Here is a 27,460-nt window from a genome sequence, read left to right as displayed (position 1 = left end):
GCAACAACCCAATTCCCAAGTAGGTCCACATTTAAAGTCCCAGGATAAACATGAATTTTGAAAATACATTATTCAAGAGATATTGGCCTTTGTGGGACATGTAGATCTTGTCTCCTTCCACCTGAGATGTCATCTTGGAGAGCCAAAGATAATAGCTCCTGGGTGACTATGTAGACTACCGCAAGGACAACTCCCACTGAAGAAGGATGCTTGACGCTGCCCTTCAAGTAAGCTATGGTTCCTATTGTATCCTTCTAAGTGAATTCAGCCAATGATCTGAATGCTATTAAGTCTTAACCGACTGCGCCACCCAGGCGCCCCAACACCTTTTTTAAAAGGATCCTGAAATTTGTAAGAGGAAGACTGAAAGAACTCTTAATTCTTATAAGAAATATCACCTAGGGTCATGAGAAATAATGACAAAATCAGAATTATTGTCTCCTCACTCCTGGAGCAGAATGTACTCTTTCCCTTGACCTGCTGTCAAGTGTCTGAGACAGAAACGGAGGGAGTAGAATTTAGATCAGAGCCCAAAGCACTCCTGCTGGAGACCATGGGAGCAACAGCAGCAGCTGCTGCATTAAAACAAACACCCAATGAAGGGAGGCCTCCATCAATCAATGCCCAAGTGGGAAACAAACTATATCACACAACTTCACAGAGAAGATTTAGTATAGGAATTGGTTAGACAAGTTTTGGAGGACCATAAGGGCATGAGGCAAACATTGAGATGATAAAGAGACAGCAAGTGCAGAAGGAAGCTTTATCTCCCAGGGCTGGAGGAACCAAAAGAGAGCTGAAAGCCGTTGTAACTGAGAAGTCCAGAGAAGGTGCTCCACTGATCTGGGTCAGAGTCCTCTGATGAGGGTGTGCTTCCTGGGTAGACTTGTTCTTCTTGTGGTGTGAAGAGACTCCACGGAGCTAGGACTCAGGCCTCTGAGGAACAGGCACTGCTCAGAGAGTGTTGCTTCCTTGGGACCTTGGACGAGACAGTTCCCACTGAGCTGGGATTCAAACCTCTGAGTAGGCAACATTGGTGAGCACATGCTAGTCTCTGAAGGGCTAATGAGGCTGCTCCTGCAAGTGGGAAAACTGCAGCCAGCTGATGTCCCTGGGCCCAATCACTACTGTAAAGTTAAAAAAAAAAAAAAACCAGCATCAGGGCAATGCTGACAGAAGAAGGAAGCAAGTTCTTTCTGCATCTACTGTTTCAATCTTTCTCTAGGGACCCCTCTGGGCAGAAACTCACAGAAATTCAGCTGCAAACGTGAAATATGATTTGTGGAACCCCAGGCCCAGAGTCCAGATCTGGAACTGGAGCTGAGAGACAATAGATTAATAATGAACCAGTTGCTGCCCAAGCAACTTAAGACTTCCCCATCTAGACTAGCTCAGGTAGCTACCCCAGCACAGAGAGAAGCAGGAGAATGTGGTGTGTTTCCTGGCATGTACATCCACGTAAAAGTCATGCCGGGTAGATTAGTTGGCATCCCAAGGAATCTGACTGGAGGTTGGATTAAAATTTGGGCTTTGAGGGGTGCCTGGGTGGCGCAGTCGGTTAAGCGTCCGACTTCAGCCAGGTCACGATCTCGCGGTCCGGGAGTTCGAGCCCCGCGTCAGGCTCTGGGCTGATGGCTCGGAGCCTGGAGCCTGTTTCCGATTCTGTGTCTCCCTCTTTCTCTCTGCCCCTCCCCTGTTCATGCTCTGTCTCTCTCTGTCCCAAAAATAAATAAACGTTGAAAAAAAAATTAAAAAAAAAAAATTTGGGCTTTGAGATTTTACACTGTCCAGTAGAGGAACTATGGATGACAGTTTTGTTTTAGAAGGTACACATTTATGGTGCTACCTAATCACCATAATTCATTATAATTCAGAAAAATGAAGCATTCTGATGGGTCTCAGTTTTCTCATAGGTCTTTCACAGCGAGGGCAAAAGTGTTTAAAGTGGAAAAGACAGCATGTGGAGGATGCCTGGGTGGCTCAGTTGGTTGAGCATCCAGCTTCGGCTCAGGTCATGATCTCACGATTTGTGAGTTTGAGCCCCGCGTCAGGCTCTGTGCTGACAGCTCAGAGCCTGGAGCCTGTTTCAGATTCTGTGTCTCCCTCTCTCTCTGCTCCTCCCCTGATCATTCTCTCTCTCTCTCTCTCTCTCTCTCTCTCTCTCTCTCTCTCTCTTTCTCTCTCTCTCAAAAATAAACATTAAAAAAAAATTTTTTTTAAAAGACAGCATGTGAAAGCACAAAACAGCAGATCAACTCAGTATCCTACTACCAAGAGATTCAGACTCAGAGGCATGAGGAATCCCAGCCCACCAAAGACCTGAGGTTTGCTTACCCCCCAAAAAGGATGAAACAAGACGGAATCATGGCTTGGTCCTCAAATTTGACATGGGACCAATGTAAGGAAACACTGTCCTCCAAAGTCCAGATCCCTTCTTAATCTCATGTTTTTCTAGAGAATGCCAGGTGTACTCTCTAGCTGAGCTGCCAACACAGTAGGACCCAGCTATGGTGCCTGGCTAATGGGCAGAGCTCTCAACCAAGGAGGCTGCTGGGCTCACTCCAGCTGGTGGTGGAGGACTAGGGACTAGCCTTGCCTCTGTGCTCTGACCCCTCCCAGACAAGGCGGGCCAAATGCCTCTTGCTTGCCTTCAATGAAATTAACCCTCCAGCCTCCTTTTTTAAGACAAGGGAGGCTCCTAGATTAAATTTAAAAGATAAAATAAGAATCTGCTCCATGCAACAGAAAATTAAATGTGATGGGACTTCTGCCGTCTTATGAATCCCTTTTTCTGGAATAAATGCCTGCCCCTGCCAGACAGGGCTCTAAGAAATCCATATCTGGAGAAATGGCTCAGGTCTCTTCTTTTGTTAAGCCTGTTAAGATTGTTAAGCAATATTCAAAAAGACTGCTCTTCCAGGTCCACTGTCAGGTTGGACAAGAGCTGTAGTGGGCTTGCTGCTTGCTTACAAAGTCTCTTGTCCCAACCATGTATGGTGCCAGAAGGTGGAGTCCATGATAGGCCCTAAAGTATACTTTGGTGGGTAAGAGCATACACTTTAAATTCTTGGAGCTTTCATTGAAATCCTACCTCCACCTCCCGCTCATTATGTAAGTTGGATGTATTACCTAGTCTTATAGTGTTACTGGAAAACCAGAGATAAGTTGTGGCAATACTTAATCCCCAGACCTGACATATAGAAGCTTTCACATTAGCTGGGGGCAGTAGTGGTGGAAGTGGCATAGCGGCAACCATAAATCCCAAATGTAAGAGATGCTGGCTGACTCTAGTTCAGTGGTTCTCATCCAGAGACAATTTTGCTCTCTCCTCACCCTCAAGGAGATTTGGCAACGTCTAGAGACATTCTTGGTTGTCACAACTGGAGTGGTTCTACCAGCATCTAGTTGGTAGAGGTCAAGGATGCTGCCAAATATCTTATGATGCACAGAACAGCCCCCCACAGTGATTCAGCCCAAATGTCAACAATGTCAAAGATGACATACCCTAGTGTAGCTGTACCCAAGGATCAATTCCTAAACTGAAGATAAAGGAAAGCCAATATAAAACACAAGAATACAACTACCTCATTGTCTGGAGCCAAAGGATAGGAAGGTGGCTAAGACTTCAGTTCATAAAGCAGCTTCCACAGATGGGGAGCTGTATGCACCACAGGCTCATATCTTATCTCTCTCAGCCAGACCCCTTATCATATGGTTGTTGGTGTTGGCAGACCAATCTGGCAGAACACTTACATGAGATGTGCTTGAGTCAAGGAGGCCAAAAGGGTAAGGGCTTGTGGCTGGGGAAACATTCGAAGAAAGGATGAGCTTCCTTTAACTGATAGACATTATCAAAGACAAAAAGCAGAGAAATGGATAAGTTGAAGTTCTAACAGTTCCTCTCTGTGGCTCCTCAAAGAATCGATAATGTGAAGTCATAGTCAGCCAGTCATAGAAAATGTTGCCTGCTGGATGCCAGCGGAGTCATGAGTTTGTCTGTACTAAATCACAAGGACCAATTTTAAGAGATAACATATAGGGAAGCAAGATCTGCTTCTCTTTCTCAGCTAAGAAAGGCAAACTGGTGATGGTTCCTACAAAAGGAGTAAAAAAAAAAAAAAAAAAAAAAAAAAAAAGAACTTCAGGTTTGTTGAAGGAAAAGAATGCATCTGTTCCTGAGAAGGCAAACTCTAAGCAAGACAGAGCTCTGGCAGGGAGGGATGCTCCACCTGGATCTAGAGGCCACAGAGAGAAGGATCAGCTGCTCACATAGGACTCAGAGTACAAAGCCTGAGACAGGGTTCAACCAAACAGAAAAGAGAAGTGATCTGAAAACTGAAATGGACCCGTTTGCATTTGAAAGAGCAGGAAAAAAATTGGGGACTGAAAGATGACAGGCTCTGGGGAGCTGGGAGAGAATCCAGGACTAAGGAAAGGTGGAAGATCCATCAACAGGAACTCCTTCATTTGGCCTTTCCTGAGCAGAGATGGTATCACTCATGAGCCTGAGGCTTCCTGAGATAAATAGGATCCACTCTGTATCAGAAACCACCACAGTGGCTTCTCATTTACCCATCCCAATGCTGCTTCTCACCAGGTCATTTTTAGAGAGTTGAATCCACCGCTGCCCCAGCAGCCCCTTTCTGTATCTTAACCCCCACCTACCCTTTCCAGCTAGCCACCACACACATCACCCTGAGCCAGGCAGGGGTGAGGGGCTGTGACATCCAAGTTTCCTTAGCTGCCCCTGTCCTCAGTGATCACTCACCAGCAGGATTATCTTAAACTTACAAAGCACTTGATATCATTGTCTTCAGTTCTCTTGTTCAGTCTGGACACAATCTCTAGATTCATTTATTTTCCCCATTACACTTAGAAGGAAACTACAGCTGAAGTGGATTGAGTACTCTGAAAGAGTCTGAATTTGAACCCAGATCTTCTCCCCAACCAGTGTAGGGCTCCTTCCACACTGCACATGTCTTCTCTATACATCCACACCACACCCTGCAAAGCAACGCTGTTATGTCTTTTCTTTTTACAGTCATCATCATGAGTACTAGTGTATTCTTAACTGAATTACCAATTTTCTTTTTTTTTTTTAATTTTTTTTCAACGTTTATTTATTTTTGGGACAGAGAGAGACAGAGCATGAACGGGGGAGGGGCAGAGAGAGAGGGAGACACAGAATCGGAAACAGGCTCCAGGCTCTGAGCCATCAGCCCAGAGCCTGACGCAGGGCTCGAACTCCCGGACCGCGAGATCGTGACCTGGCTGAAGTCGGACGCTTAACCGACTGCGCCACCCAGGCGCCCCTGAATTACCAATTTTCTAAGGATATAGATCAAATGAGTTTTGTTTTGCCAGATGAGTAATGTGCTCTTAATCACTCAATACTCATTTAAGTACTATTTATTTTTTTAAAAAATCCATTACAAGATGCGGAAAATATAAAAATTGCAAGAAACCAAGACGATTACCAATAATTGCTCTACACAGCATGTTGAAAACCTCGTAATCACACTGGTTCATTAGTGGTAGTTTTCAAAGCCTTATTCATTGGAGAGTCTCTGAGGCCACCGTGGACTTCAATATGCAGTCTCCAACAAAAGTTGCAGAAGACAGAAATTAATTTCTGGTGAAGGAGAAAATCTTCCTGAGGGCTGCTTTGACCTCCTTGTTTCTCAGAGTATACATAAGGGGGTTGAGAGTAGGGCTCAACATGGTGTACAATACACCAGCCAACTTGCTCTTCTCTGCACTGTAGCTAGAGACAGGGCTTATGTAGGCATAGAAGACAGCGGTATAATACATACACACCACAATGAGGTGGGAAGAGCAGGTGGAAAAGGCTTTTTTCTTCCCCTCTACAGTCCGCATCTTAAGAATGCTGGAGATGATAAAGCCATATGACACGACGGTCATCAGGAAGTTCAATATGCCATAAAAGGCGTCAGCCAGGACAATCATGATGCTATTCACATAGGTGGAGCTACAGGAGAGAAGCAACAGAGGAGGGACCTCACAGAAAAAATGGGTAACGATGTTGGGACCACAGAAATTCAACCGCAGCATCAGCCCAGTGTGGATGGCTGTGTTGAAGGCACAGAGTACCCAGACACCTGTGGTCAGCTTGCTGCAGAAAGCCTTGCTCATCATGGTGCTGTAATGCAGAGGGTGGCAGATGGCTGCATACCGGTCATAGGCCATGACCGTGAGGAGGAGCAGCTCAGAGGATGCAGCCCATGTGAGGAAATAGAGCTGGGCCATGCAACCCCCATAAGAGATGGAGTTCTCCTCTGACATCAGACCCTCCAGTGCTTTGGGCATGATGGAAGAGGTGCAGATAATATCCATGGTAGCCAAGTTGAACAGAAAAAAGTACATGGGGGTATGGAGCCCAGAGTTGAAGCTGATGGCCAAAATGATGAGGAGATTACCTGTGAGGGCCACAGAGTAGAGGGAGAGGAAACAGCTGAATAAGAGCACATGGTATTCTGGGTGCTCTGAAAAGCCCTGCAAGATAAACTCTGTTACTAGCGTCTGGTTACTCATGGTCCTTGGGCTGAGAGGGGTTTCCATGATCATCAGGTGAATCTCTACTCACAGCTCCATGTGATTTCAGGACTAGAGAGAGAAATGAGAGGTATCCTAAAGTAGGCTGCTACTATGTTTCATTCATACCTGACATCATGGCATGAGCAATATTATACAGAGATACGAAGGCTTCTTAATGAAGAGAAACATACCAATATGACATTAAGCAAAGGGTGTGAACATGTAGCCCATAAAAAGTGAGTACAAATGGCCAATTCATAAAGCATCATTCAACTTCAAACAAATGCAAGTTAAATCAGTAATTCATTCTTTATGAACCATGTGGCAAAGTTTGAAAAGCATGGTTTTGACTAACACTAGCATGGGTGCCAAGATGCAGGCCTTTTAAAATTCATATTCCATTTGAGCCAGAACTTTCACTTCTAGGAATTTATCCTGCAGCAATAATTAAGTCCATCTTCAAGGTGTAATCACAGCATTATTTATAATACTGAAAATATAAAAGCAACTTATACTCTTAAAGGTCAGTATATTACGATATGTTCCTATAGTATAATGCTCTATACCTATCGAAATGATGCTTTAGAGGTGTTTTACTGATGTTTACAAAAAAGCATGAAGAAAGTTCAAAAGTAGTATGTACAATAGGATCTTATTTTGAGTTTAAGAAAAAAAATCACGTTTGTACATATACCTATAGAAAAAAACCAACTGGTTCTGAATGATAAACAACAGTGGAGACTGATTATAGTTGATTTAATTTCTTTGCCTTTGTTTCTCTGTATTTTCTAATTTTTCCATTTAAGAATCTTTCTAGGGGCACCTGGGTGGCTCAGTCAGTTAAGCATCCGACTTTGGCTCAGGTCGTGATTTCACAGTTTGTGGGTTTGAGGCCTGGGTCAGGATCTGTGCTGACAGCTCAGAGCCCAGAGCCTGCTTCAGATTCTGTGTCTCCTGTTCATGCTCTGTCTCTATCTCAAAAATAAACATTCAAAAAAAAATTTTTAAGAAATCTTTCTAAAAGGCAGATCTGACAGAATAAAGACCCCCAACTGCTACTTCTGGATCTACCCACCTCTCTAGACAATGTTTTCCCTCTTGTCTCAACCCTCATGGCCAAAGCTCCAGCCACACCCAGATCTCCCAGTCTGGCCAAAGCACCAGCCATGCCAGACTTTTGTAGCTTTGTTCTTGCAGCTCCCTCAGCCAGGAACACTCTCCTTCTCATGAACCAGGTCGATCATCATCCCTTTCCTTTTCTCAAATCCCTTTCCTAGAGAGAAAGGACCACTCTCTCCTTCGTGGCCCCCAATTCTGTACTGACTTCTATCCTAGAATTCATTAACACATCACTTCACGATTATGGTACCCATCTCCCCTAAGATTGGGGCATTTGCCTCATTCATTTCTGAGCCCCTTTTCTTGGCTCCCAGCCCCCTGTCTGGCATGAAACAGGTGGGCCCTAAAATACATTTGTTGAAACAATAGCAAAGAATAATCTAGTACTAATAAAAACAGAGTGGTTTCTATTCTCAACACAGTGCAAATTCTGTATTGTTTAAGATGAAATCAGCATGGTAAATTTGCATTTTCCTTCTTTTCAACTCTTCATTCATTAAAAGGCTTAATTTTAAAAAGATGCTCATTTTCAGTTAAGAATTCTGCTTTTTACCAAACTTCAATAAACGTATTTACCACTGAAGCATTAAAAGGTTTCTAGAAAATGAAGAAACACCTCTGATCAAATCATATCACCATTTTGTAAGGTGAAGACTGTTCTTTGAATAGAAGAGCATAAAATTCCTCTGATTCGGGGCAATAGGCTGTGCTAGCGTAAAGTCTGTCCAAAGCTAATACAAATGGGGGTCCATCTGTATCTTCCCAGCAGCAAGGTGTCCGGTTGCTCAATTGCTTTGCTGATGATAATAAATGAGATATGCTTTTGCTTTATATGCAAAAATAGTGAATGTTACTTTTGTATAGTATGAGTTGTGGGCCTGAAGATTTTATTTGCTCCTTTGTCACTTTGTTGGCTCCTCAACACAGCCTGGTGAGTGACTCCTGTTTAACCCCAGGGACCACCATGAGACTGAAAAGCTGAGGCAGGCTGAAAAGGAACAGAGTTCGATTTGCCCCTTGCATGTCTCCACGTAAGGTTTCTGCACTTCCCACGAATGTCCTCCCTAGGATTCTCACCACCTGACACCCCCAGTCATCACTCACAGTCCACTCCACCACACAGATTACAAGCCAGAGACTCAATGCTATGACCACACCTGGGAAGAGATAGACACCTCCATCGCCAAACACTGAGCGGTGGTGTGTGGGTCTGTCACAGAGCACTATCGGAGGACCAAAAGAACCTATTATGAAGGAAACTTTATATCTGGTCTTGGTCTTCACTCCACTCCAGAGTGAGGATAGAAAATAAATAAATAACTACAACATAAATGGGAGTTTTGAACAGGTGCTCAGCACAAGGAAATGTCAACAAACTGATTCACACTCAGGGAACAAATTGCCCCTCAGATAATTACCCTCGCGCTGTAATTTCCAGGGCAGGGGAACAGTCTCCTCATCCAATTGATCAACAGGGAGATCAGAGAATAAGGGAGCAGAGACTCTTTCTGTGAGAATGACCATGAAGTCTCTGTTGGACCTCAGCCAGGTGCTTCCTCTTCTGAAAATAACAAAGACCTCTCTCTCCTGAGGTTCATAGGGCATTGGCTTTAATCCTCCATCAAGCAGTGCAAAATTATTACCAAAGATGTGAGGGAAAAGAAAAAGATCTCAGTTACCAATTGCCAAGTTTAAACACATACTACCTGCAAACTACATGACTCTCCACATGTGAGGTGACAGGACATTTAAACAGTGATTATTTTCCATATTTACCAGAACTTCCAGCCCTCAAGTTTCAAAGGACATAAAAATGCATCTTGGCAATTTGATCACTTTAAAGAAACAGCATGAAGTGTCCTTAAATCCCTGAAATTAAAAAGTTCATTTCATTTCATTTCATTTTTCATACAAATAAGTTGAATTTCATGTGAAAGACAATTTAATTTCAGTGACATTTTATCTTAGTTCCAATTTATTGTTCATAATTTCAGAAGTGGAGCTGTCATAAGGCATTTAATTAATTACGGAGAAGTTGACTACTTCTATTATTATTATCTCTAAAGAAGTTTGAGAATTTTCAGACACAATCCAATTAATCCAAAGTCCATCTATTACATACGAAGGTGTATGTAATACAAACCCTAAACTCTCAGCCAGTTTTTACATCCTATTTGCTCTATTATTCCATTTGCTGATCAAATAGTAATAATACAGAGTGAGAAATCTACAAATGTTACTAATTGTAGGTCAGCTAAACAAAAAATATCAGGTCTTATATATAGTTCATGATAAAAATTAAGCAGACTTAGAGTTATGGGCAGAATTTTTCTCATTCTTTTATATCACCCAATAGAATGAGCCAACTTCAGAATACTCCTGATTACCTGGAAAAAATTCTTCACCTTTGTGGAGCTAATAGATTTTATGTATAGTCATCCTTTCTCCATCAATCATGATTGAGGTAGGAAACATGGTGACACTGAAGAAGTATGTAATCTAGGACGAGATCAGTACGGACAAAGGCTTTCTGCCCCTATTTAAGCTAATCCTGCCAAGAATTTGTGACTCATCTTCAGCAAAGTTTGTCACTGCCTATGGGAGACACCTGAGACACCTGTTCACAGCTATTATTCTAAGTGGACCCTGAAGGAGCAATTAAGTACCTCTTTGCTAGGTACTTGGCTGTTGCTGGTGTTCATACAAAGGCCAGTTCAGACTTCTGATCCAAATATATGTAAAAGGGTGTAAGCTTGAGCAGAGAGCAGGACTAAACCTCTCTCCCAGTTCACATAATCTGGGGCAGTGCAGACCCAGGTTCAGGTGCTCAGACTAATGTGCTCAGACATATGGACTGGGGAGGGGGGTGTCAGGAAGGCAGTTAGCATTTCTAGACTGCCTTTCGTGGAAGTTTCGAGCCATGGAGCCAATGTCCCTATGTTTCCCAGCATAAACCACCCCTACCAACAGAGCTGGCCCACTCACTATCTTTCACTCATACCTTGGCTCCTTTACCAAGCTATCTTTCCTTCCCCTGTCCCCATACTTTCTCTCCCTATCCAAATCCTACCTAGATCTAACTCTATCACCTCTACCAAGGCTTCCCTGACTTCCTGGAGGAAAATGATCACTCCCTGCTAAATCTCAGTCACATTCAGGAGCTCCTCCATGTTAATGAGCTTTAGAGTCTTTACAGACACAGAGTCAATCCCAAGCCTGAAACCTACTTGGGTTATGTGACTTGGGCAAGTCTCTAACCTCTCCAGGACTTAATTATAACAATGACAAGACTTACCTCATTATCGCAGTACCTAATACATGAAAAGGGCTTGGCAACATTTTACTTCCTCTTCCCCCAGTGTGGCACCTGTTTACATATATATGTTCTTCTGTATGAGCAGAGAACAGGCTAGATATGTCTATTACCTTCCTCCTTATTAAAATGTCCTGAATATAGCTGACATTCAATGTATAAGTATTGATTAAGTGACTCATTAGCTTGGCTGTAGAGTTCAGTGGATTTGTTATTAAAAGGCACTTCAATCACTTCTAATTTTACTAAGCAGTGTGATGTACTAGGAACAAGCACTAAAGTAAATGGTTCCCAAATGGCTTTGAGACCTGACTCTTACTTAAGTAGCTGTGTGAACTAGTGTAAGTCTCGTAATCTCTCTGAATCCAAGTTTTTAATCTATAGGATGTGAACAATACCTACCTTCAGAATTTTTCTTTGAACTACATAAGAAGATATAGAGGACTCCATTTTAGAAACCATGTTAGAGGTTATTATGGTTGGGTCATTAATAGAAACAATTACCCAGAAAGACTGTGGCCTGGCAGCATTACACCCAAAAAGGTTATCTTTTTTCCAACAAAATAAAAGACACACAAAAAATTTCCTTCCCGTGATGTTAACGATATGTCACCATTCATGAATAAATGTGTATTAGTTAAGTTAAAGGCTAACCTGCTATAATGAAGAAACCAAAATATATGTGGCTTAATATTTTCTCTTTCATTCAATACTCTGAAGTGTGTATGAATGGTAGGGTAGTTCCCAGGGTGATGGGGTAGCCTTGTCCTATCTCATTAAGGGATCCGGGTTCCCCCAAGTCAATGATTCTTGATCTCCTAGGCCATTATTCTCTTCACCATCATGAAAGTTTCCATAACCTCCACATTTCAGCTTGTAGGAAGTAAAATGACAGGAAGCCCCAGAAAACCAATTTATTTCCAGCAAGTGAGGCATATTTGCATATATAACTTCTGCTCAGATTCTATGAGCAAAAATTTAATTCTGTTGCCCATTTAGTGGCAAGGGAAACTGGGAAATATAATCAAGTAGGGAAGTCATACAGGAAAAAGGGATAGAAAATTTTTAGAAAAAAAGTAATTTCCCTACATATACAAAAAGAAACTAACGATAAGAGAATTTACAAAAAACGACTGGCAGTAAGAGTGAATTTTGTTACTCCTTAAAATAGAGATTCAAAAAAGAAAAGGAGAATGATCATACAGTTACACAGGTAGAAGGGAAAGGTGAAGGGAAGGTGAAAGAACAGAGAGGCAAAAGACCTACAGTGAAAGTTAAGAGAGGAAAGTCAAGGAAATGAATTTAAGAGTTCTAACATTTTTATGCAGTATCAAGGGTCCCACAGTGGTGGGGCTCTGAAAAATTAAGTGTAATCCCCAAAGATGCCATCTTATAGATAAGAGTGCCAAGCAGAGCTGTGGAATAACTGAGTGAAAGATAGTAGGAGCTACACTGTGAGACTTAGCAGATAGGAAAGGACTTCCAGCAAAGGAGATGCTTGGAAACTTATGCAAATTTAGGGATCTACAGGATGTTATGGGGAGTCCTATCTAGGCAATACCATGCCCCCCTCTTTCTGGGCCCTGTGCCTTAACCTCAGGTGGAACCAGTTGTTAAAACAATCCAATTATTAATTTTTGGTTGATTACCCAGTTGTGGCCTGGAGCACACTTCATACTCTTCAAGTCCTTCTTCTTCTACTTGTCCCTCACAATTACTGGCCTTGCCTCATACCTTCCTGAAAAGGGACACATCATCCTACCAGAGTTCCTCAACCTCATTCTTCCCCATCTCAATCTTTTTACATCTTTTGGGGGTTTTTTTGTTTTTTTTTTTAATTTTTTTTTCAACGTTTATTTTTGGGACAGAGAGAGACAGAGCATGAATGGGGGAGGGGCAGAGAGAGAGGGAGACACAGAATCGGAAACAGGCTCCAGGCTCTGAGCCATCAGCCCAGAGCCTGATGTGGGGCTCGAACTCACGGAGTGTGAGATCGTGACCTGGCTGAAGTCGGACACTTAACCGACTGCGCCACCCAGGCGCCCCCTTACATCTTTTGTTTTAATGTTTATTTTTGAGAGAGAGAGACAGACAGAGACAGAGCACGAGCTGGAGAGGGCAGAAAGGGAGACACAGAATCCGCAGCAGGCTCCAGGCTCTGAGCTGTCAGCACAGAGCCTGATGTGGGGCTCGAGCCCACGGACCGCAAGATCATGACCTGAGCTGAAGTCGGACACTTAACCGACTGAGCCACCCAGGCGCCCCAATCTTTCTACATCTTTATTCTCAGTCTTTGTTAAATCCTCCCTTCTAAACCAGCATAAAAACCCAAAACGGCTCACATATCCCCACAACAAACTGTTGAAAATTGTTATTTTAAAATATCCCCCAAATCTTATAATAATTCCCATGCCAGACATAATTGGCATACCAGACATGCAAAGAAGTGGGAAAATACACCCATATTTGAGGTGAGAAAAATGAATCAAAACCAACTCAGAAATGACAAAAGTAATAAAATTACTAGACAGGAACCTCAAAACAGTTGTAATAACTATATTCCAAATACTCAAGAAGCTATATAAAACATAATAAATGGAGACATAAAAAATACAAAAAGATTCAAACAGAATTTCTGAGATGTAAAGTACAATGTCTTAAATTAATAATATGCTTAATGGGATTAACAGCACATTAGACATTGCAGAAAAAAAGATTGGTAAATTTTAAAAACTACCAACAGAACCTATCCAAATTAGGGGCACCTGGTTGGCTAAGTCAGTTAAGCATCTGACTTCAGCTCAGGTCATGATGTCACGGTTCATGGGTTTGATCCCCACATTGGGCTCTGTGCTGAAAGCTCAGGGCCTGAAGCATGCTTTGGTTTCTGTGTCTCCTTCTCTCTCTATCCTGCCCCCCCCCAATACTCACACTCTGTCTCTCAAAAATAAATGTTAAAAAAATAAAGAATGTACCCAAATTAAACACATATGAAAACATAAAACATAAGAACAGTGTATCAGTGAGCCATAAATCCACTTCAAATAGCCTAATATATATGTGATTAAACCCCATAAGTAGATAAGGAGTGGGGTAGAACATAAGAAATATTTAAATAAATAAAGGCTATTTTTTCCAAATTTAATAAAAAATATAATCTTACAATGTAATAACTTCAATAAATCCCAAGCATGATAAACAGTGAGAAAATCATATCAAGACTCACACTTAAAACCAGTAATAGTGGGGCACCTGGGTGGCTCAGTAGGTTAAGTGTCCAACTTCGGCTCAAGTCATGATCTCACAGTTCATGAGTTTGAGCCTCATATCAGGCTCTGCACTGACAGGGTGGAGCCTGTTTTGGATTCCCTGCTCCCTCTGTCTGCCTCTTCCTCCCCCACCCCCTTCTCTCAAAAATAAATAAATAAATAAATAAATAAATAAATAAATAAATAAATAAATAAGAAAAAATAATAATAGAGGGGAAATCTCTAAAAACAATGAGACCAGGGCTTTTAGAGGAGCCAAGATGACAGAACAGCATGCGAGGGTTTTTTTGCATCTTGCATCCATGAAATACAGACAGATCAACACTAACCATCCTGCACACCCAGAAAACTGATTTGAGTATTAACACAACAATCTGAACAACCTGAACCACAGAACTCAGCAGGTATGCAGCACAAAGAGATGAACTGGGGAAGAGAGAAGCCGCAGAAGGCAGGGAACTGTTTTTGCTTGCAGAGACAGGACAGAGACAGAGGGAGAGTACAGGAGAAGCACCCTCCACCAAAAGCAGCTGGAGAGAAAGTGGAAAAGTAGAAACAGTCACAGGGACTGAACTAAAAAGGGAGAAAGGAGACGGTTTAAATTCCATTAAGATTCTATAAACAGGAGGACCACAGAGTCTGAAACTCCACAGTTTGATACCTGGCGGTCCTCTGGTGGGAAGGGCAAATCCTCAGGAGGCAGAGTGAGATCCAGGGGTCCTCAGGCCACACAGGGAGAGGTGGTTCCCCTGCTGGGAGAATATTTGGTAGAGACTGCAGGCACCTCACAGGCAAAGGTGGCAGCAGACCCCAGAGAACAACCACACTCACTGGCACTGGAACAAGGTCGTTGAGGTGAAGCCTGGTGCCAGATGTGTGTTGTAATTTTCCATAATCCCTGAAATGCTGCTGCTACACAATCACGTGAACTTTTTCTGGGGCAGGCTGGCACCCAGCCACAGTCTCTGGGGGCCAGCAGCAGCACAGTCCTGCGAATGTTCCTGGGTGCGGCTGGCACCCAGCCGTTGCTCGGTGAAACCCTCCCCCAGAGCATCAGAAGAGGTCAAAGCTGCAGTCTCTCGGAAGTGAGGTCTTGGGAAACACAGTTGCATCTGAGATAAAACTCAAGAAGGAGGTGTCATCTGGCAACCTGACAGCTTAGTCACACACAGTATAAAAGTGGGGAGTGGGCAAAAGCCGGAGACAAAGGACGGGTGCGCAATTGCTGATTGGGGAGAACAGAGTTCCAATACTAGAGATCGGGTAACTGGGTAATGCCACTTTCACCCCTCCCACGCATGTGCATACACACCTATGTGTGCCACAACAATCCACCCCAGTAAGCTAAACAGCACCATCTAGTGGACAATGGACTGTTACACTAAGACCTGCCCAATGGGCCAACTTCTCTCTTCAGGAACACCACAAGTCTCTCCGCCTGCTTAGTTTATGAACTATAAAGAACTTCATAGTTTGACTTCTAGGGGAAAACAAAGCAATTTCAATAGTATTTCAGTCTGTTTGCTGGTCCATCTATTCAATTTTCCTTTTTTTTTTCTTTTTCGTTCCTTTTCTTTTTCTTGACTACAGAAAGAGAAAAATTTATTTTTATTTTCAATTTTTATTAAAAATATTTTTCTTGGGGCGCCTGGGTGGCGCAGTCGGTTAAGCATCCGACTTCAGCCAGGTCACGATCTCGCGGTCCGTGAGTTCGAGCCCCGCGTCAGGCTCTGGGCTGATGGCTCAGAGCCTGGAGCCTGTTTCCAATTCTGTGTCTCCCTCTCTCTGCCCCTCCCCCGTTCATGCTCTGTCTCTCTCTGTCCCAAAAATAAATAAATGTTAAAAAAAAAATTAAAAAAAAAAATATTTTTCTTAAATTTTTTTCTACTATATTACTTACTTTTTTGTAAATTTTACAAATTCTATTTTATTTCCATCATTTCATTTTATTCTATTTCAGTGTATTCATTTTTGTCAAATATTCAAATGTTTTCTTTTTTTTCTTTCTTTTTTTTTCCTTCTTTTTTCTCAACTCTATCAAGCTACTTTCAACAACCAGACCAAAACACACCTAGGAATATAGCATCATTTATTTGATTTTTGTGTGTGTGCATGTTGTTTTAATTTTTAATTAATTACTTTATTTTTTCATGTTATTAAATCCTTTTCTTCCTTAAAAATTATGAAATGAAGGAATTCACCCCAAAGGAAAGAGCAGGAAATAACGACAGCCAGGGACTTAACCAAAACAGATACAAGCAAGATGTCTGAACCAGAATTTAGAATCACGATAACAATACTACCTGGAGTTGAAAATAGATTAGAATCCCTTTCTGCAGAGATAAAAGAACCAAAAGCTACTCAGGATGAAATAAAAAATGCTATAACTGAGCTGCAATATCAAATGAATGCCACAGCAGCAAGGATGGATGAGGCAGAGCAGCAAATAAGCAATATAGAGGACAAATTTATGGAGAATAATGAAGCAGAAAAAAAAGAGAGAGACTAGGGCAAAAGAACACGATTTAAGAATTAGAGAAATCAATGACTCATTAAGAAGGAACAACAGCAGAATCATAGGGGTCCCAGAATATGAAGAGAGAAAAATGGGGTAGAAAGGTTATGTGAGCAAATCATAGTGGAAAACTTTCCTAACCTGGGGAAACACACAGACATCAAAATCTAGGAAGCACAGAGGACTCCCAGTAGATTCAACAAAAACTGACATTCAACACAGCATATCATAGTCAAATTCACAAAAATACTCAGGCAAGGAAAAAATCTTGAAAGTGGCAAGGGAAAAAAAGTCCTTAAACTACAAGGGAAGACAGAATAGGGTTGCAGCAGACCTATCCACAGAAACTTGGCAGGCCAGAAAGGAGTGGAAGGATATATTCAATGTGCTGAATCAGAAAAAATGCAGCCAAGAATTCTTTATCCAGCAAAGCTGTCATTCAAAATAAAAAGAGAGATTAAAATTTTTCCAAACAAAAATTAAAGGAGTTCATGACCACTAAACCAGGCCTGCAAGAAATTTTAAGGTAGACTCTCTGAGGGGAGAAAAGATAGGGGGAAAAAAAAGACCAAAAGCAACAAAGACTAGAAAGGACCAGAGAACACCACCAGAAACTCCAACTCTATAAGCATCATAATGGCAACAAACTCATATCTTTCAGTACTCACTCTCAACATCAATGGACTAAATGCTCTAATCAAAAGACATAGGGTAAAAAAATGGATAAGAAAGCATTTATGTTTATACATAATTTATGTATACTTTATGTATAAATTATGTATATTTTGTAAAACATGTAAAATTATGTATAATTTATAAACATAATTTATGTTTATACATAAACATATATGCTGTTTACAAGAGACCCACTTTAGACCTAAGAACACCTTCAGATTGAAAGTAAGGGGATGGAGAACCATCTATCATGCTGATGGTCAACAAAAGAAAGCCAGAGTAGCCACACTTATATCAGATAATCTACACTTTAAAATAAAGACTATAACAAGAGATGAAGAAGGCATTATATCATAAGTAAGGAGTCTATCCACTTAAAGAAGACCTAACAATTGTAATCATTTATGCTCCAAATGTGAGGGAACCCAAATATATAAAGCAATTAATCACAAACATAAAGAAACTCATTGATAATAATACCATAATAGTAGGACACTTCAACACCCCACTTACAACAATGGACAAATCATCTAATCAGAAAATCAACAAAGAAACAATGGCTTTAAATGACACACTGGACCAGATGGACTTAACAGATATATTCAGAACATTTCATCCTAAAGCAGCAGAATACACATTCTTCTCCAGTGCACATGGAACGTTCTCCAGAATAGACCACACAATGGGACACAAATCAGCCCTCAACAAGTACAAAAAGATCTAGATCATACCGTGCATATTTTCAGACCACAATGCTATGAAACTCAAAATCAACCACAAGAAAATTTTTGGAAAGATAACAAATAATTGGAGACTAAAGAACATCCTACTAAATAATGAATGGGCTAACCAAGAAGTTAAAGAGGAAATTAAAAAGTCCATCAAAGCCAATGAAAATGATTGATAACACCACAGCCCAAAACCTCTGGGATGCAGCAAAGGCGGTTATAAAAGGAAAGTATATAGCAAGCCAGGCCTTCCTAAAAAAGGAAGAAAGGTCTCAGATACACAACCTAACCTTACACCTTAAAGAGCTTGAAAGAGAACGGCAAATAAAACCCAAAACCAGCAGAAGACAGGAAATAACAAAGATTAGAACAGAAATCAATGCTATGGAAACAAACAAAACCAAAACAGTAGAACAGATCAATGAAACCAGAAGCTGGTTCTTTGAAAGAATTAACAAAATTGATAAACCCCTAGCCAGTTTGATCAAAAAGAAAAAGGAAAGGACCGAAATAAATAAAATCAAGAATGAAAGAGGGGAGATCACAACCAACACAGCAGAAATAAAAACAATAATAAGAGAATATTATGAGCAATTATACGCCAATAAAATGGGTAATCTGGAAGAATGGACAATTCCTAGAAACATATACACTACCAAAACTGAAACAGGAAGAAATAGAAAATTTGAACAGACCCATAACCAGTAAAGAAATTGAATTAGTAATCAAAAATCTCCCAAAAAACATGAATCCAGGGCCAGATGGCTTTCCAGGGGAATTCTACCAAACATTTAAGGAAGAGTTAATACCTATTCTCCTAAAGCTGTTCCGAAAAATGGCAATGGAAGGAAAACTTCCAAACTCTTTCTATGAAGCTAGCATTACCTTGATTCCAAAACCACACAAAGACCCCACTATAAAGGAGAACTATAGACCAATTTCCCTGATGAACATGGATGCAAAAATGCTCAACAAGATATTAGCCAACCAGATCCAACAATACATTAAAAAATTATTCACCACGACCAAGTGGGATTTATACCTGAGATGCAGGGCTGGTTCAATATGTGCTGCAGAACAATCAATGCGATTCATCACATCTATAAAAGAAAGGACAAGAACCACATGATCCTCTCAATAGATGCAGAGAAAGCATTTGACAAAATACAGCATCCTTTCCTGATAAAAATCCTCAGAATGTAGGGATAGAAGGATCATACCTTGAGATAGTAAAAGCTATATATGAAAGACCTAACACTAATATCATCCTCAATGGGGAAAAACTGAGAGCTTTCCCCCAAAGTCAGGAACACAACAGGGATGTCCACTCTCGCTACTGTTATTCAACATATTGGGCGTATTCAATGTATTGGAAGTCTTAGCCTCAGCAATCAGACAACACAAAGAAATAAAAGGCATCCAAATTGGCCAGGGGGTCAAACTTTCACTCTTCACAGATGACATGATACTCTATATGGAAAATGCAAAAGATTCCACCAAAAAACTTCTAGAACTGGTTCATGAAATCAGCAAAGTGGCAAGATATAAAATCAATGCACAGAAATTGGTTGCATTCTTATACACCAACAATGAAGCAACAGAAAGAGAAATCAAGGAATCGATCCCATTTACAATTGCACCAAAAACCATAAAATACCTAGGAATAAATCTAACCAAAGAGGTGAAAAATCTATAACTGAAAACTATAGAAAGCTTATGAAAGAAATTGAAGAAGACATAAAAACCAGAAAAATGTTCCATGCTCCTGGATAGGAAGAACAAATATTGTTAAAATGTCAATACTACCCAAAGCAATCTACATATTCAATGCAATCCCCATCAAAATAACACCAGCCTTCTTCACAGAACTAGAACAATCTTAAAATTTGTATGGAACCAGAAAAGACCCCGAAAAGCCAAAGCAATCTTGAGAAAGAAAACCAAAGCAGGAGGCATCACAATCCTGGACTTCAAGCTATATTACAAAGTGGTAATCATCAAGACAGTATGGTACTGGCACAAAAACGGACACTCAGATCAATGGAACAGAACAGAAAACCCAGCAATGGATCCACAAACATATGGCCAACTAATCTTTGACAAAGCAGGAAAGAATATCCAATGGAATAAAGACAGTCTCTTCAGCAAGTGTTGCTGGGACAACTGGACAGCCGCACACAGAAAAATGAACCTGGACCACTTTCATACACCATACACAAAAACAAACTCAAAATGGATAAAAGACCTAAATGTAAGACAGGAAGCCATCAAAATCCTCGAGGAGAAAGCAGGCAAAAACCCCTTTGACCTTGGCCGCAGCAACTTCTTACTCAACATGTCTCCAGAGGCAAGGGAAACAAAAGCAAAAATGAACTATTGGGACCTCATCAAAATAAAAAGCTTCTGCACATTGAAGGAAACAATTAGCAAAACTAAAAGGCAACTGATGGAATGGGAGAAGATATTTGCAAATGACATATCAGATAAAGGATTATTATCCAAAATCTATAAAGAACTTATCAAACTCAACACCCAAAAAACAAATAATCCAGTGAAGAAATGGACAGAAGACATGAATAGACACTTCTCCAAAGAAGACATCCAGATGGCCAAATGACACATGAAAAAATGTTCAACATCACTCATCATCAGGGAAATACAAATCAAAACCACACTGACATATCACCTCACACTGATCAGAGTGGCTAAAATGAACAAATCAGGAGACTACAGATGATGGTGAGGATGTGGAGAAAGAATACCTCTTTTGCACTGCTGGTGGGAATGCAAACTGGTACAGCCACTCTGGAAAACAGTATGGAGATTCCTCAAAAAATTAAAAATAGAACTACCTTATGACCCAGCAATTGATTTATCCAAAGAATACAGTTGTGCTGTGTCAAAGGGACACAGGCACCGCAATGTTAATAGCACTATCAACAATAGCCAAAGTATGGAAAGAGCCCGAATGTCTGCCGATAGATGGATGAATGGATAAAGAAGATATCCTTTATCTTTATACACACACACACACACACACACACACACACACACACACACACAATGCAGTATTACTTGGCAATCAAAAAGAATGAAATCTTGCCATTTACAACTACGTGGATGGAACTAGAGGGTATTACGCTAAGTGAAATTAATCAGTCAGAGAAAGACAAATATCATATGACTTCACTCATATGAGGACTTTAAGACACAGAACAGATGAACATAAGGGAAGGGAAGCAAAAATAATATAAAAACAGGTAGGGGGACAAAACATAAGAGACTCTTAAATATAGAGAACAAACAGAGGGTTGTTGGAAGGGTCTGGGAAGGGGGATGGTCTAAATGGGCATTAAGGAATCTACTCCTGAAATCCTGTTGCGCCATATGCTAACTTGGAGGTAAATTTAAAAATAAATAAATAAATAATAATTCTAGTCATACCAAAAAAAGCATAAAATAACAGGAAAAAAAGTAGATGAGATAAAGAGAAAGCAAATAGAAACAGTTAATTTAAATACAAAGTTCAAGCGTGGCACTCTCAAGAACAGTGGATGCTGTGAGGAAAGGCAACTGGAGGTAGATTCATGAGTAAAATAAAGATATAGCCTAGATTTAGGGCAGCTAGTTAACTGGAGAGATTCAAGGAGTAAGATAGCTGGGAGGAGCTATCCAGGGATGAGAAAAAATATCAAACACTGACTTCAGAAACTATTTCAAGAAGCCACAATTTCACTAATTCGTTTCTAGAGGCATTTATACCCCCAGGGCATTGTGGAAAACAATACAGCAATCATCTTGAAATTAGTGGAGTTGAACAGCTAAGTATGAGGAGGGAAAGAGTAAAAGAAAGACCTATAGTTAACCACTGTCAAGCCGGTGGGGGATGGGTGAATGTGAGCATATTCAAAGCTATGCTTCCTAAGGTTTATATCAGAGATTTCACACTGTGAGGTGGAAAGAGACTTCATTAAAATGATCCAGCCAGTCACTAAACAAATAAGCAAAGAATAATAATAAGTCCTGAGGTGGGGGGCCAGTACTGGCGTTGATACAATATATTATCCAAAATGTTCAGTTTCCAACAAAAAAATTACAGGTCATACAAAGAAACAAAATTATAACACACATACCAGAAAAAAAAGTAAGCAACAGAAACTACCTGCAAGAGTAACCAGATGTTGGGTTTAACAGAAAGAGTTCAAAACATTCATTATGAATATGTTCACAGAGCTAAAAGAAAATATCATCATATAAGAATGGTCTGATGACAATGTTACACCAAATAGAACATATCAATAAAGATATAGGAATTATTTAAAAACAAAAATCCACAGTAGAAGTGATGACATCAGAAAGATGGTAGACTAAAAGCTCCAGGCCTTCATTTCCCCCGTGGAGATACTGAGTTAGCAACAACAGACGAACCAAAATAGTTCTGTGAGAACTCTGGAAACTGGTTAAGACTTACAGTACCCAAGTGAATGCAAACACAGCCAAGAAAAAAAAAATCTCCACAGAAGGATAGGAAATTTGTAGCATTTTGCTCACATTTACCCCTCCCCCTGTCTGGCACAGAGCGGTGCAAATAGGAGGAAACCTCCCAATTTTCAGCTCATCATCAAAAGAGTGGAACTTGTCTCCAGAGTTTTGGTTTGTCAGGGTGTTGCCTGAGGGAATGGTTTCTGTTTCATCTGCCTTGGAGCATTGATGGGAATGGCAGCATAGATGTCACCAGTTTGGAGGCCACTAAAAACAGAAGCAGGGGCCATACCACCTTTAGAGCCATAGGAATCTGAAGTTCCACAGACAGGTGCTAGAGGAGCAAGAGATTATGGACAGAGGAGTAAAACAGAAACCAAAACCAAAAGCTCCCGAGAAGCAGGGAGTTTCTTAAGGAAATTAAGACAGATGAAAGCAGTCATATATGTTTTGGAAGGAAGGTGCATACAAAAACCTGGAGAAGATACATCCCCAGAAAACGAGTGAAAGGTCTAAAAACTTCCAACTGGGTTGATTGGTAAAGGTCTTCCCCTGCATAAAGCCAGGACACAAAGAATGGGAGAGCACTATTTTCAAATGCCCAAATCTCAGCAAACAAGCACAAGGGATATAAAGAAGCAGGAAAATATGGCCCAAGCAAGGGAACAAATAAATCTTCAGCACCTGACCCTAAAAACAACAGATATCTCTGAATTGCCTGTCAAGTAAGTTAAGACAATACACTTAAAGACACACAATGAGCTAAAAAAAGAAACAGAAAACTGAATGCAATCGGGAAAAGAAAAAATAATAATATCAACAAGGAGATAGAAATTATAAAAACGAAACAAACAGAAATTCTGGGGTTAGAGTATATAATAGCTGAATTCAAAAAATTCACTATGGGGGTTGGAGACTTACTGGGCAGAAGAAAGAATAAGTAAACTTGAAGACAAGTCATTTGAAATTATCAAGGTAGAGGAATGACAAAAAGTAGAGAGAGTCTAAGGGACATAAAGGACACCATAAAGCAGACCAACATATACATTATGGGGTCCCAGAAAAAGAGAGAGAGAAAAGGGAAGAAAACATATTTTAGAAATAATGAATGAAAATTTCCCAAATTTATGGAAGGAAATGGACATACCCATTCCAGAAGCCTAAAGAACTTTAACTAGAATAAATTCAAAAAGACCCACACCTAGACACACTCAAACTGTTTAAAATCAAAGACCAAAACTGAATCTTGAAAGCAGCAAGAGAAAAGGGACTTGTCACATGCTAGGAACCATGTATAAGATTATCAGTAGATTTCTCAGCAGAAACCTTGCAAGCTAACAGGCACTGGGATGATATATTCAGTGTTGAAAAAAATAAACAAAAAAATACTGTATTCAGTAAACCTGTCCCTCAAAATTAAGCATATATTAAGAATTTTCCAGATGAATAAAAACTGAAGGAGTTCACTGCCACTAGATCTGCTCTACAAGAAATGCTAAAGGGAATCTTCCAAGTTGAAACACACAGATGTTACACAGCAACATGAAGCCATGTGAAAATATAAAGTTCTCCAGTAAAGGTAAACATATGGATGTATGGAGACTTGTATAATTTTGGTATGTAAACCCACTTGTAATTCTTGTAGAGTATTTACAAGAAAAAAAGTATAAAAATAACTGTAAATCTATGTTAATGGGTGCTCGATACATCAAGATACAATTTGTGATACCAGTAACGTAAGGTGGAGGCAGAACTATAAAGGAGTAGAGTCTACATGTAATTAAAGATAAATTGTTATCAGTTTAAAACATATTGCTAAAACTTTAAATTATCTTATGTAATCTCCACGATCTCTATAATCTCCACAAAGAAAATATCCATAGACTATACACAGAAGGAGATGAAAAGGGAATCAAAGCATGTCACTACAAAAAAAAAAAAAAAAATCAGCAAAACACAAAATAATAGAATAACACAGGAAACAAGAGTCAAAAAAGCTAGAAGACATACATTAAATCATTAAAAGGCAAGAGTAAATCCTTCCCTGTCAGTAACTACTTTAAATGTAAACTAATTAACTTCCCAATCAAAAGATATAGATTGGGAAATTGACTTTAAAATAGGATCCTACTTTATGCTGTCTATGAGCAACTCACTTTATATCTAAGGAAACTCATAGGCTGAAAATGAAGGGATGAAAGAAGTTATTCTATGCAAATGGTAAACACGAGAGCAAGATTAATATTAGATACTAATACTAATAGCAGATAAAATGGAATGTATATCAAAAACAGTCACAAGAAACAAAGAAGGATATTATATAATAACAAAAGGACAACTCATCAGAAAGATATAATAATTATAAGTACATATTCAGCCAATATCAGAGTTCCTGAATATATGAAGCAAAAATGAAAGAACTGAGGGGAAAGTCGGAGAGCAACACAATAACAATAGGAAATTCAATACCCCACTTTGAAAAATGACTAGAAAAACCAGACAGAAGATCAATCAGGAAATATAGGACTTGAAAACACTATAGACTAATTGGACCTAACAGACATATACAGAACACTCTACTCAACAGTGGCATAATATATGTTCTTCTCAAATGTACATGGAACATACTCAAAGATAGACCACATAGTATGCCACAAAATAAGTCTTAATTGAAATCAATTTGAATCAATTCAAAATTGAAATCATACAATGTCTTTCTGATTACAATGACATGAAACTAGATATCAATGGAAGAAGGAAAATTGGTAAATCCACTTATATTTGAAATCTTGTGATAAAGGAAAATAAAAGCACAACATCAAAAACATAGGATGCAATAAGCAGTGCTAAAAGGGAAGTTTATAGCTGTAATGTAATGTAATGTAATGTAATGTAATGTAATGTAATGTAATGTAAAAGAAGAATCTCTAATCAACAACCTACTTTTACACCTCAAGGAACTACAAAAAGAATAACAAACTAGTAAGGAAATACTAAAAATTACAGCAGATATCAATTAAATATAGATTAGAAAAAAAAGAAAAAATCAATAAAACTAGGAGTTGGTTTTTAAGAACAAAGTGACATACTCTTACCTAGATAACTTTAAAAATGACTCAACTAAAATCAGAAAGACAGGATATGGGGGCGCCTGGGTGGCGCAGTCGGTTAAGTGTCCGACTTCAGCCAGGTCACGATCTCGCAGTCCGTGAGTTCGAGCCCCGCGTCGGGCTCTGGGCTGATGGCTCAGAGCCTGGAGCCTGTTTCCGATTCTGTGTCTCCCTCTCTCTCTGCCCCTCGCCCGTTCATGCTGTGTCTCTCTCTGTCCCAAAAATAAATAAAAAACGTTAAAAAAATTTAAAAAAAAAAAAAAAAAAAAAAAAAGAAAGACAGGATATGACAACTGATCTCACAGAGGGAAAAAAGAAGTGTAAAAGAGTACTATGAATAACTGTATGCCACAACATTAGATAATCTAGTAAAAACTGATAAATTCCTAGAAATATACAACTTACCAAGACCAAGTTATGAAGAAATAGAAAACATAAAGACCTGTAGATAGTAAGGAGATTGAATAACTAATAAAAACCTCCCAACAAACAAACAAAGCCAAAACCCTCCTAACAAAGGAAATCTCAGATAGCTTCACTAGAGAATACTACAAAACATTTAAGGAATAATTAACACTAATCCTCCTCAAACTCTTCCAAAAAATTAAAGAGGAGGGAACACTTCCAAACTCATTTTGTGAGGCCAGCATTACCCCAATTAGATTAACAGCTGAATTTTCAGTAGAAACAAAGGAGGTCAGCCCATGATGAAATAACAGATTCAAGATGGTCAATAAAAAATCCTATATCCAGCAAAGCTGTATTTCAAACATTAAGGTGATACACTTTACCAGATAAACAAAAACTGACACAACTGACTGCCAGTAAACATGCTGAAAACAAGCAATCCCCAGATAGTAATTCAAATCCACATGAAAAAAAAAAAAAAAAAAGAGCCACATGAAAAAAGTAAAGATAATTACATAATTATAAAAAATAGTAGAAATGAGGTTTTTTTCCTGTCTTCTCTTAACTGATTTTTTAAAAAATTGTATAAAATAATATGCATAATCTGTCACACATGATGTCATAAACATAACATGCATATGTACTATTGGAACTATAATATATACAAATGTAATATATGGATAATATATTTGCTAATAGCAGAAGGAGCAAAGCTGTTATAGGCTAAAGAAATGGCTACAGATGGTAAATAATTAAAACAACATATTATTGGCCTTGTAGCACTAATAAATGTTTAAACATATAACAATAACTACAAAAGGGGGAGAGAAGTAATAGAGTTATACTGAGTAACATTTCTGTATATTACTGATATTAAGCTATTATAAATCTGAAGTTAAAACTAATAAGTTAAAATGTATATGATAAATCTAGAGTAAACATTAAATTTTTTTCAAAAAGTCATGAAAAATATCATTAATGAAATTAAAATGCTATATTAAAAATATCCACTCAATAAAAATGAAAGAAGAAAAAAAGAAAGAGAGGAACACTAAAAGACATGATACAGATAGAAAACATAAATAAGTTGGTGGAAATAAATGCAATGATATCAGTAATAACATTAAATGTGAATGGAATAAACAATCAAAAAAAGATGTTAGACTGGATAGAAAAATATGATCCAATTATGTGTTGTTTACAGAAGTAAACAAGACAGAGGCGCCTGGGTGGCTCAGTTGGTTAAGCGTCAACTTCAGCCAGGTCACGATCTCGCGGTCTGTGAG

General features: G+C 39.5%; 2 protein-coding genes across 3 annotated transcripts in view; both read right to left on the bottom strand.

The window, feature by feature from the left end:
- The window catches only part of LOC121036947 (olfactory receptor 6C74-like), an 81,085-nt gene that overhangs the window by 28,831 nt on the left and 24,794 nt on the right, over positions 1-27,460 (bottom strand). The gene's annotated exons all lie outside the window — the stretch shown is intronic.
- On the bottom strand, positions 5,394-9,498 carry OR13A1 (olfactory receptor family 13 subfamily A member 1). 2 transcript variants are annotated; one of them, XM_040485774.1, is made up of 2 exons: positions 9,451-9,498; positions 5,394-6,624 (listed from the first exon to the last, which is right to left on the bottom strand). In XM_040485774.1, the coding sequence occupies exon 2, from the start codon at positions 6,583-6,585 to the stop codon at positions 5,626-5,628; it is 960 nt and encodes a 319-aa protein (XP_040341708.1). In that variant the 5' UTR covers positions 6,586-6,624; positions 9,451-9,498; the 3' UTR covers positions 5,394-5,625. The 2 variants fall into 2 exon arrangements, with proteins under 2 accessions (XP_040341708.1, XP_040341707.1); XM_040485773.1 differs by lacking the exon at positions 9,451-9,498 and adding an exon at positions 9,093-9,422.

The sequence above is a fragment of the Herpailurus yagouaroundi genome, unplaced genomic scaffold, assembly GCF_014898765.1.
Source record: "Herpailurus yagouaroundi ecotype Mexico unplaced genomic scaffold, PumYag 163, whole genome shotgun sequence".
In the NCBI taxonomy this organism is placed as follows: domain Eukaryota; kingdom Metazoa; phylum Chordata; class Mammalia; order Carnivora; family Felidae; genus Herpailurus; species Herpailurus yagouaroundi.
The sequence above is the reverse complement of the archived record's forward strand: the minus strand, read 5'-3'. Positions and strand labels throughout refer to the sequence as shown.

Bases quoted from the DNA above. Each gene is read 5' to 3' on its own strand.
- OR13A1 (XM_040485774.1), bottom strand. From the start codon at position 6,585: ATGATCATGGAAACCCCTCTCAGCCCAAGGACCATGAGTAACCAGACG.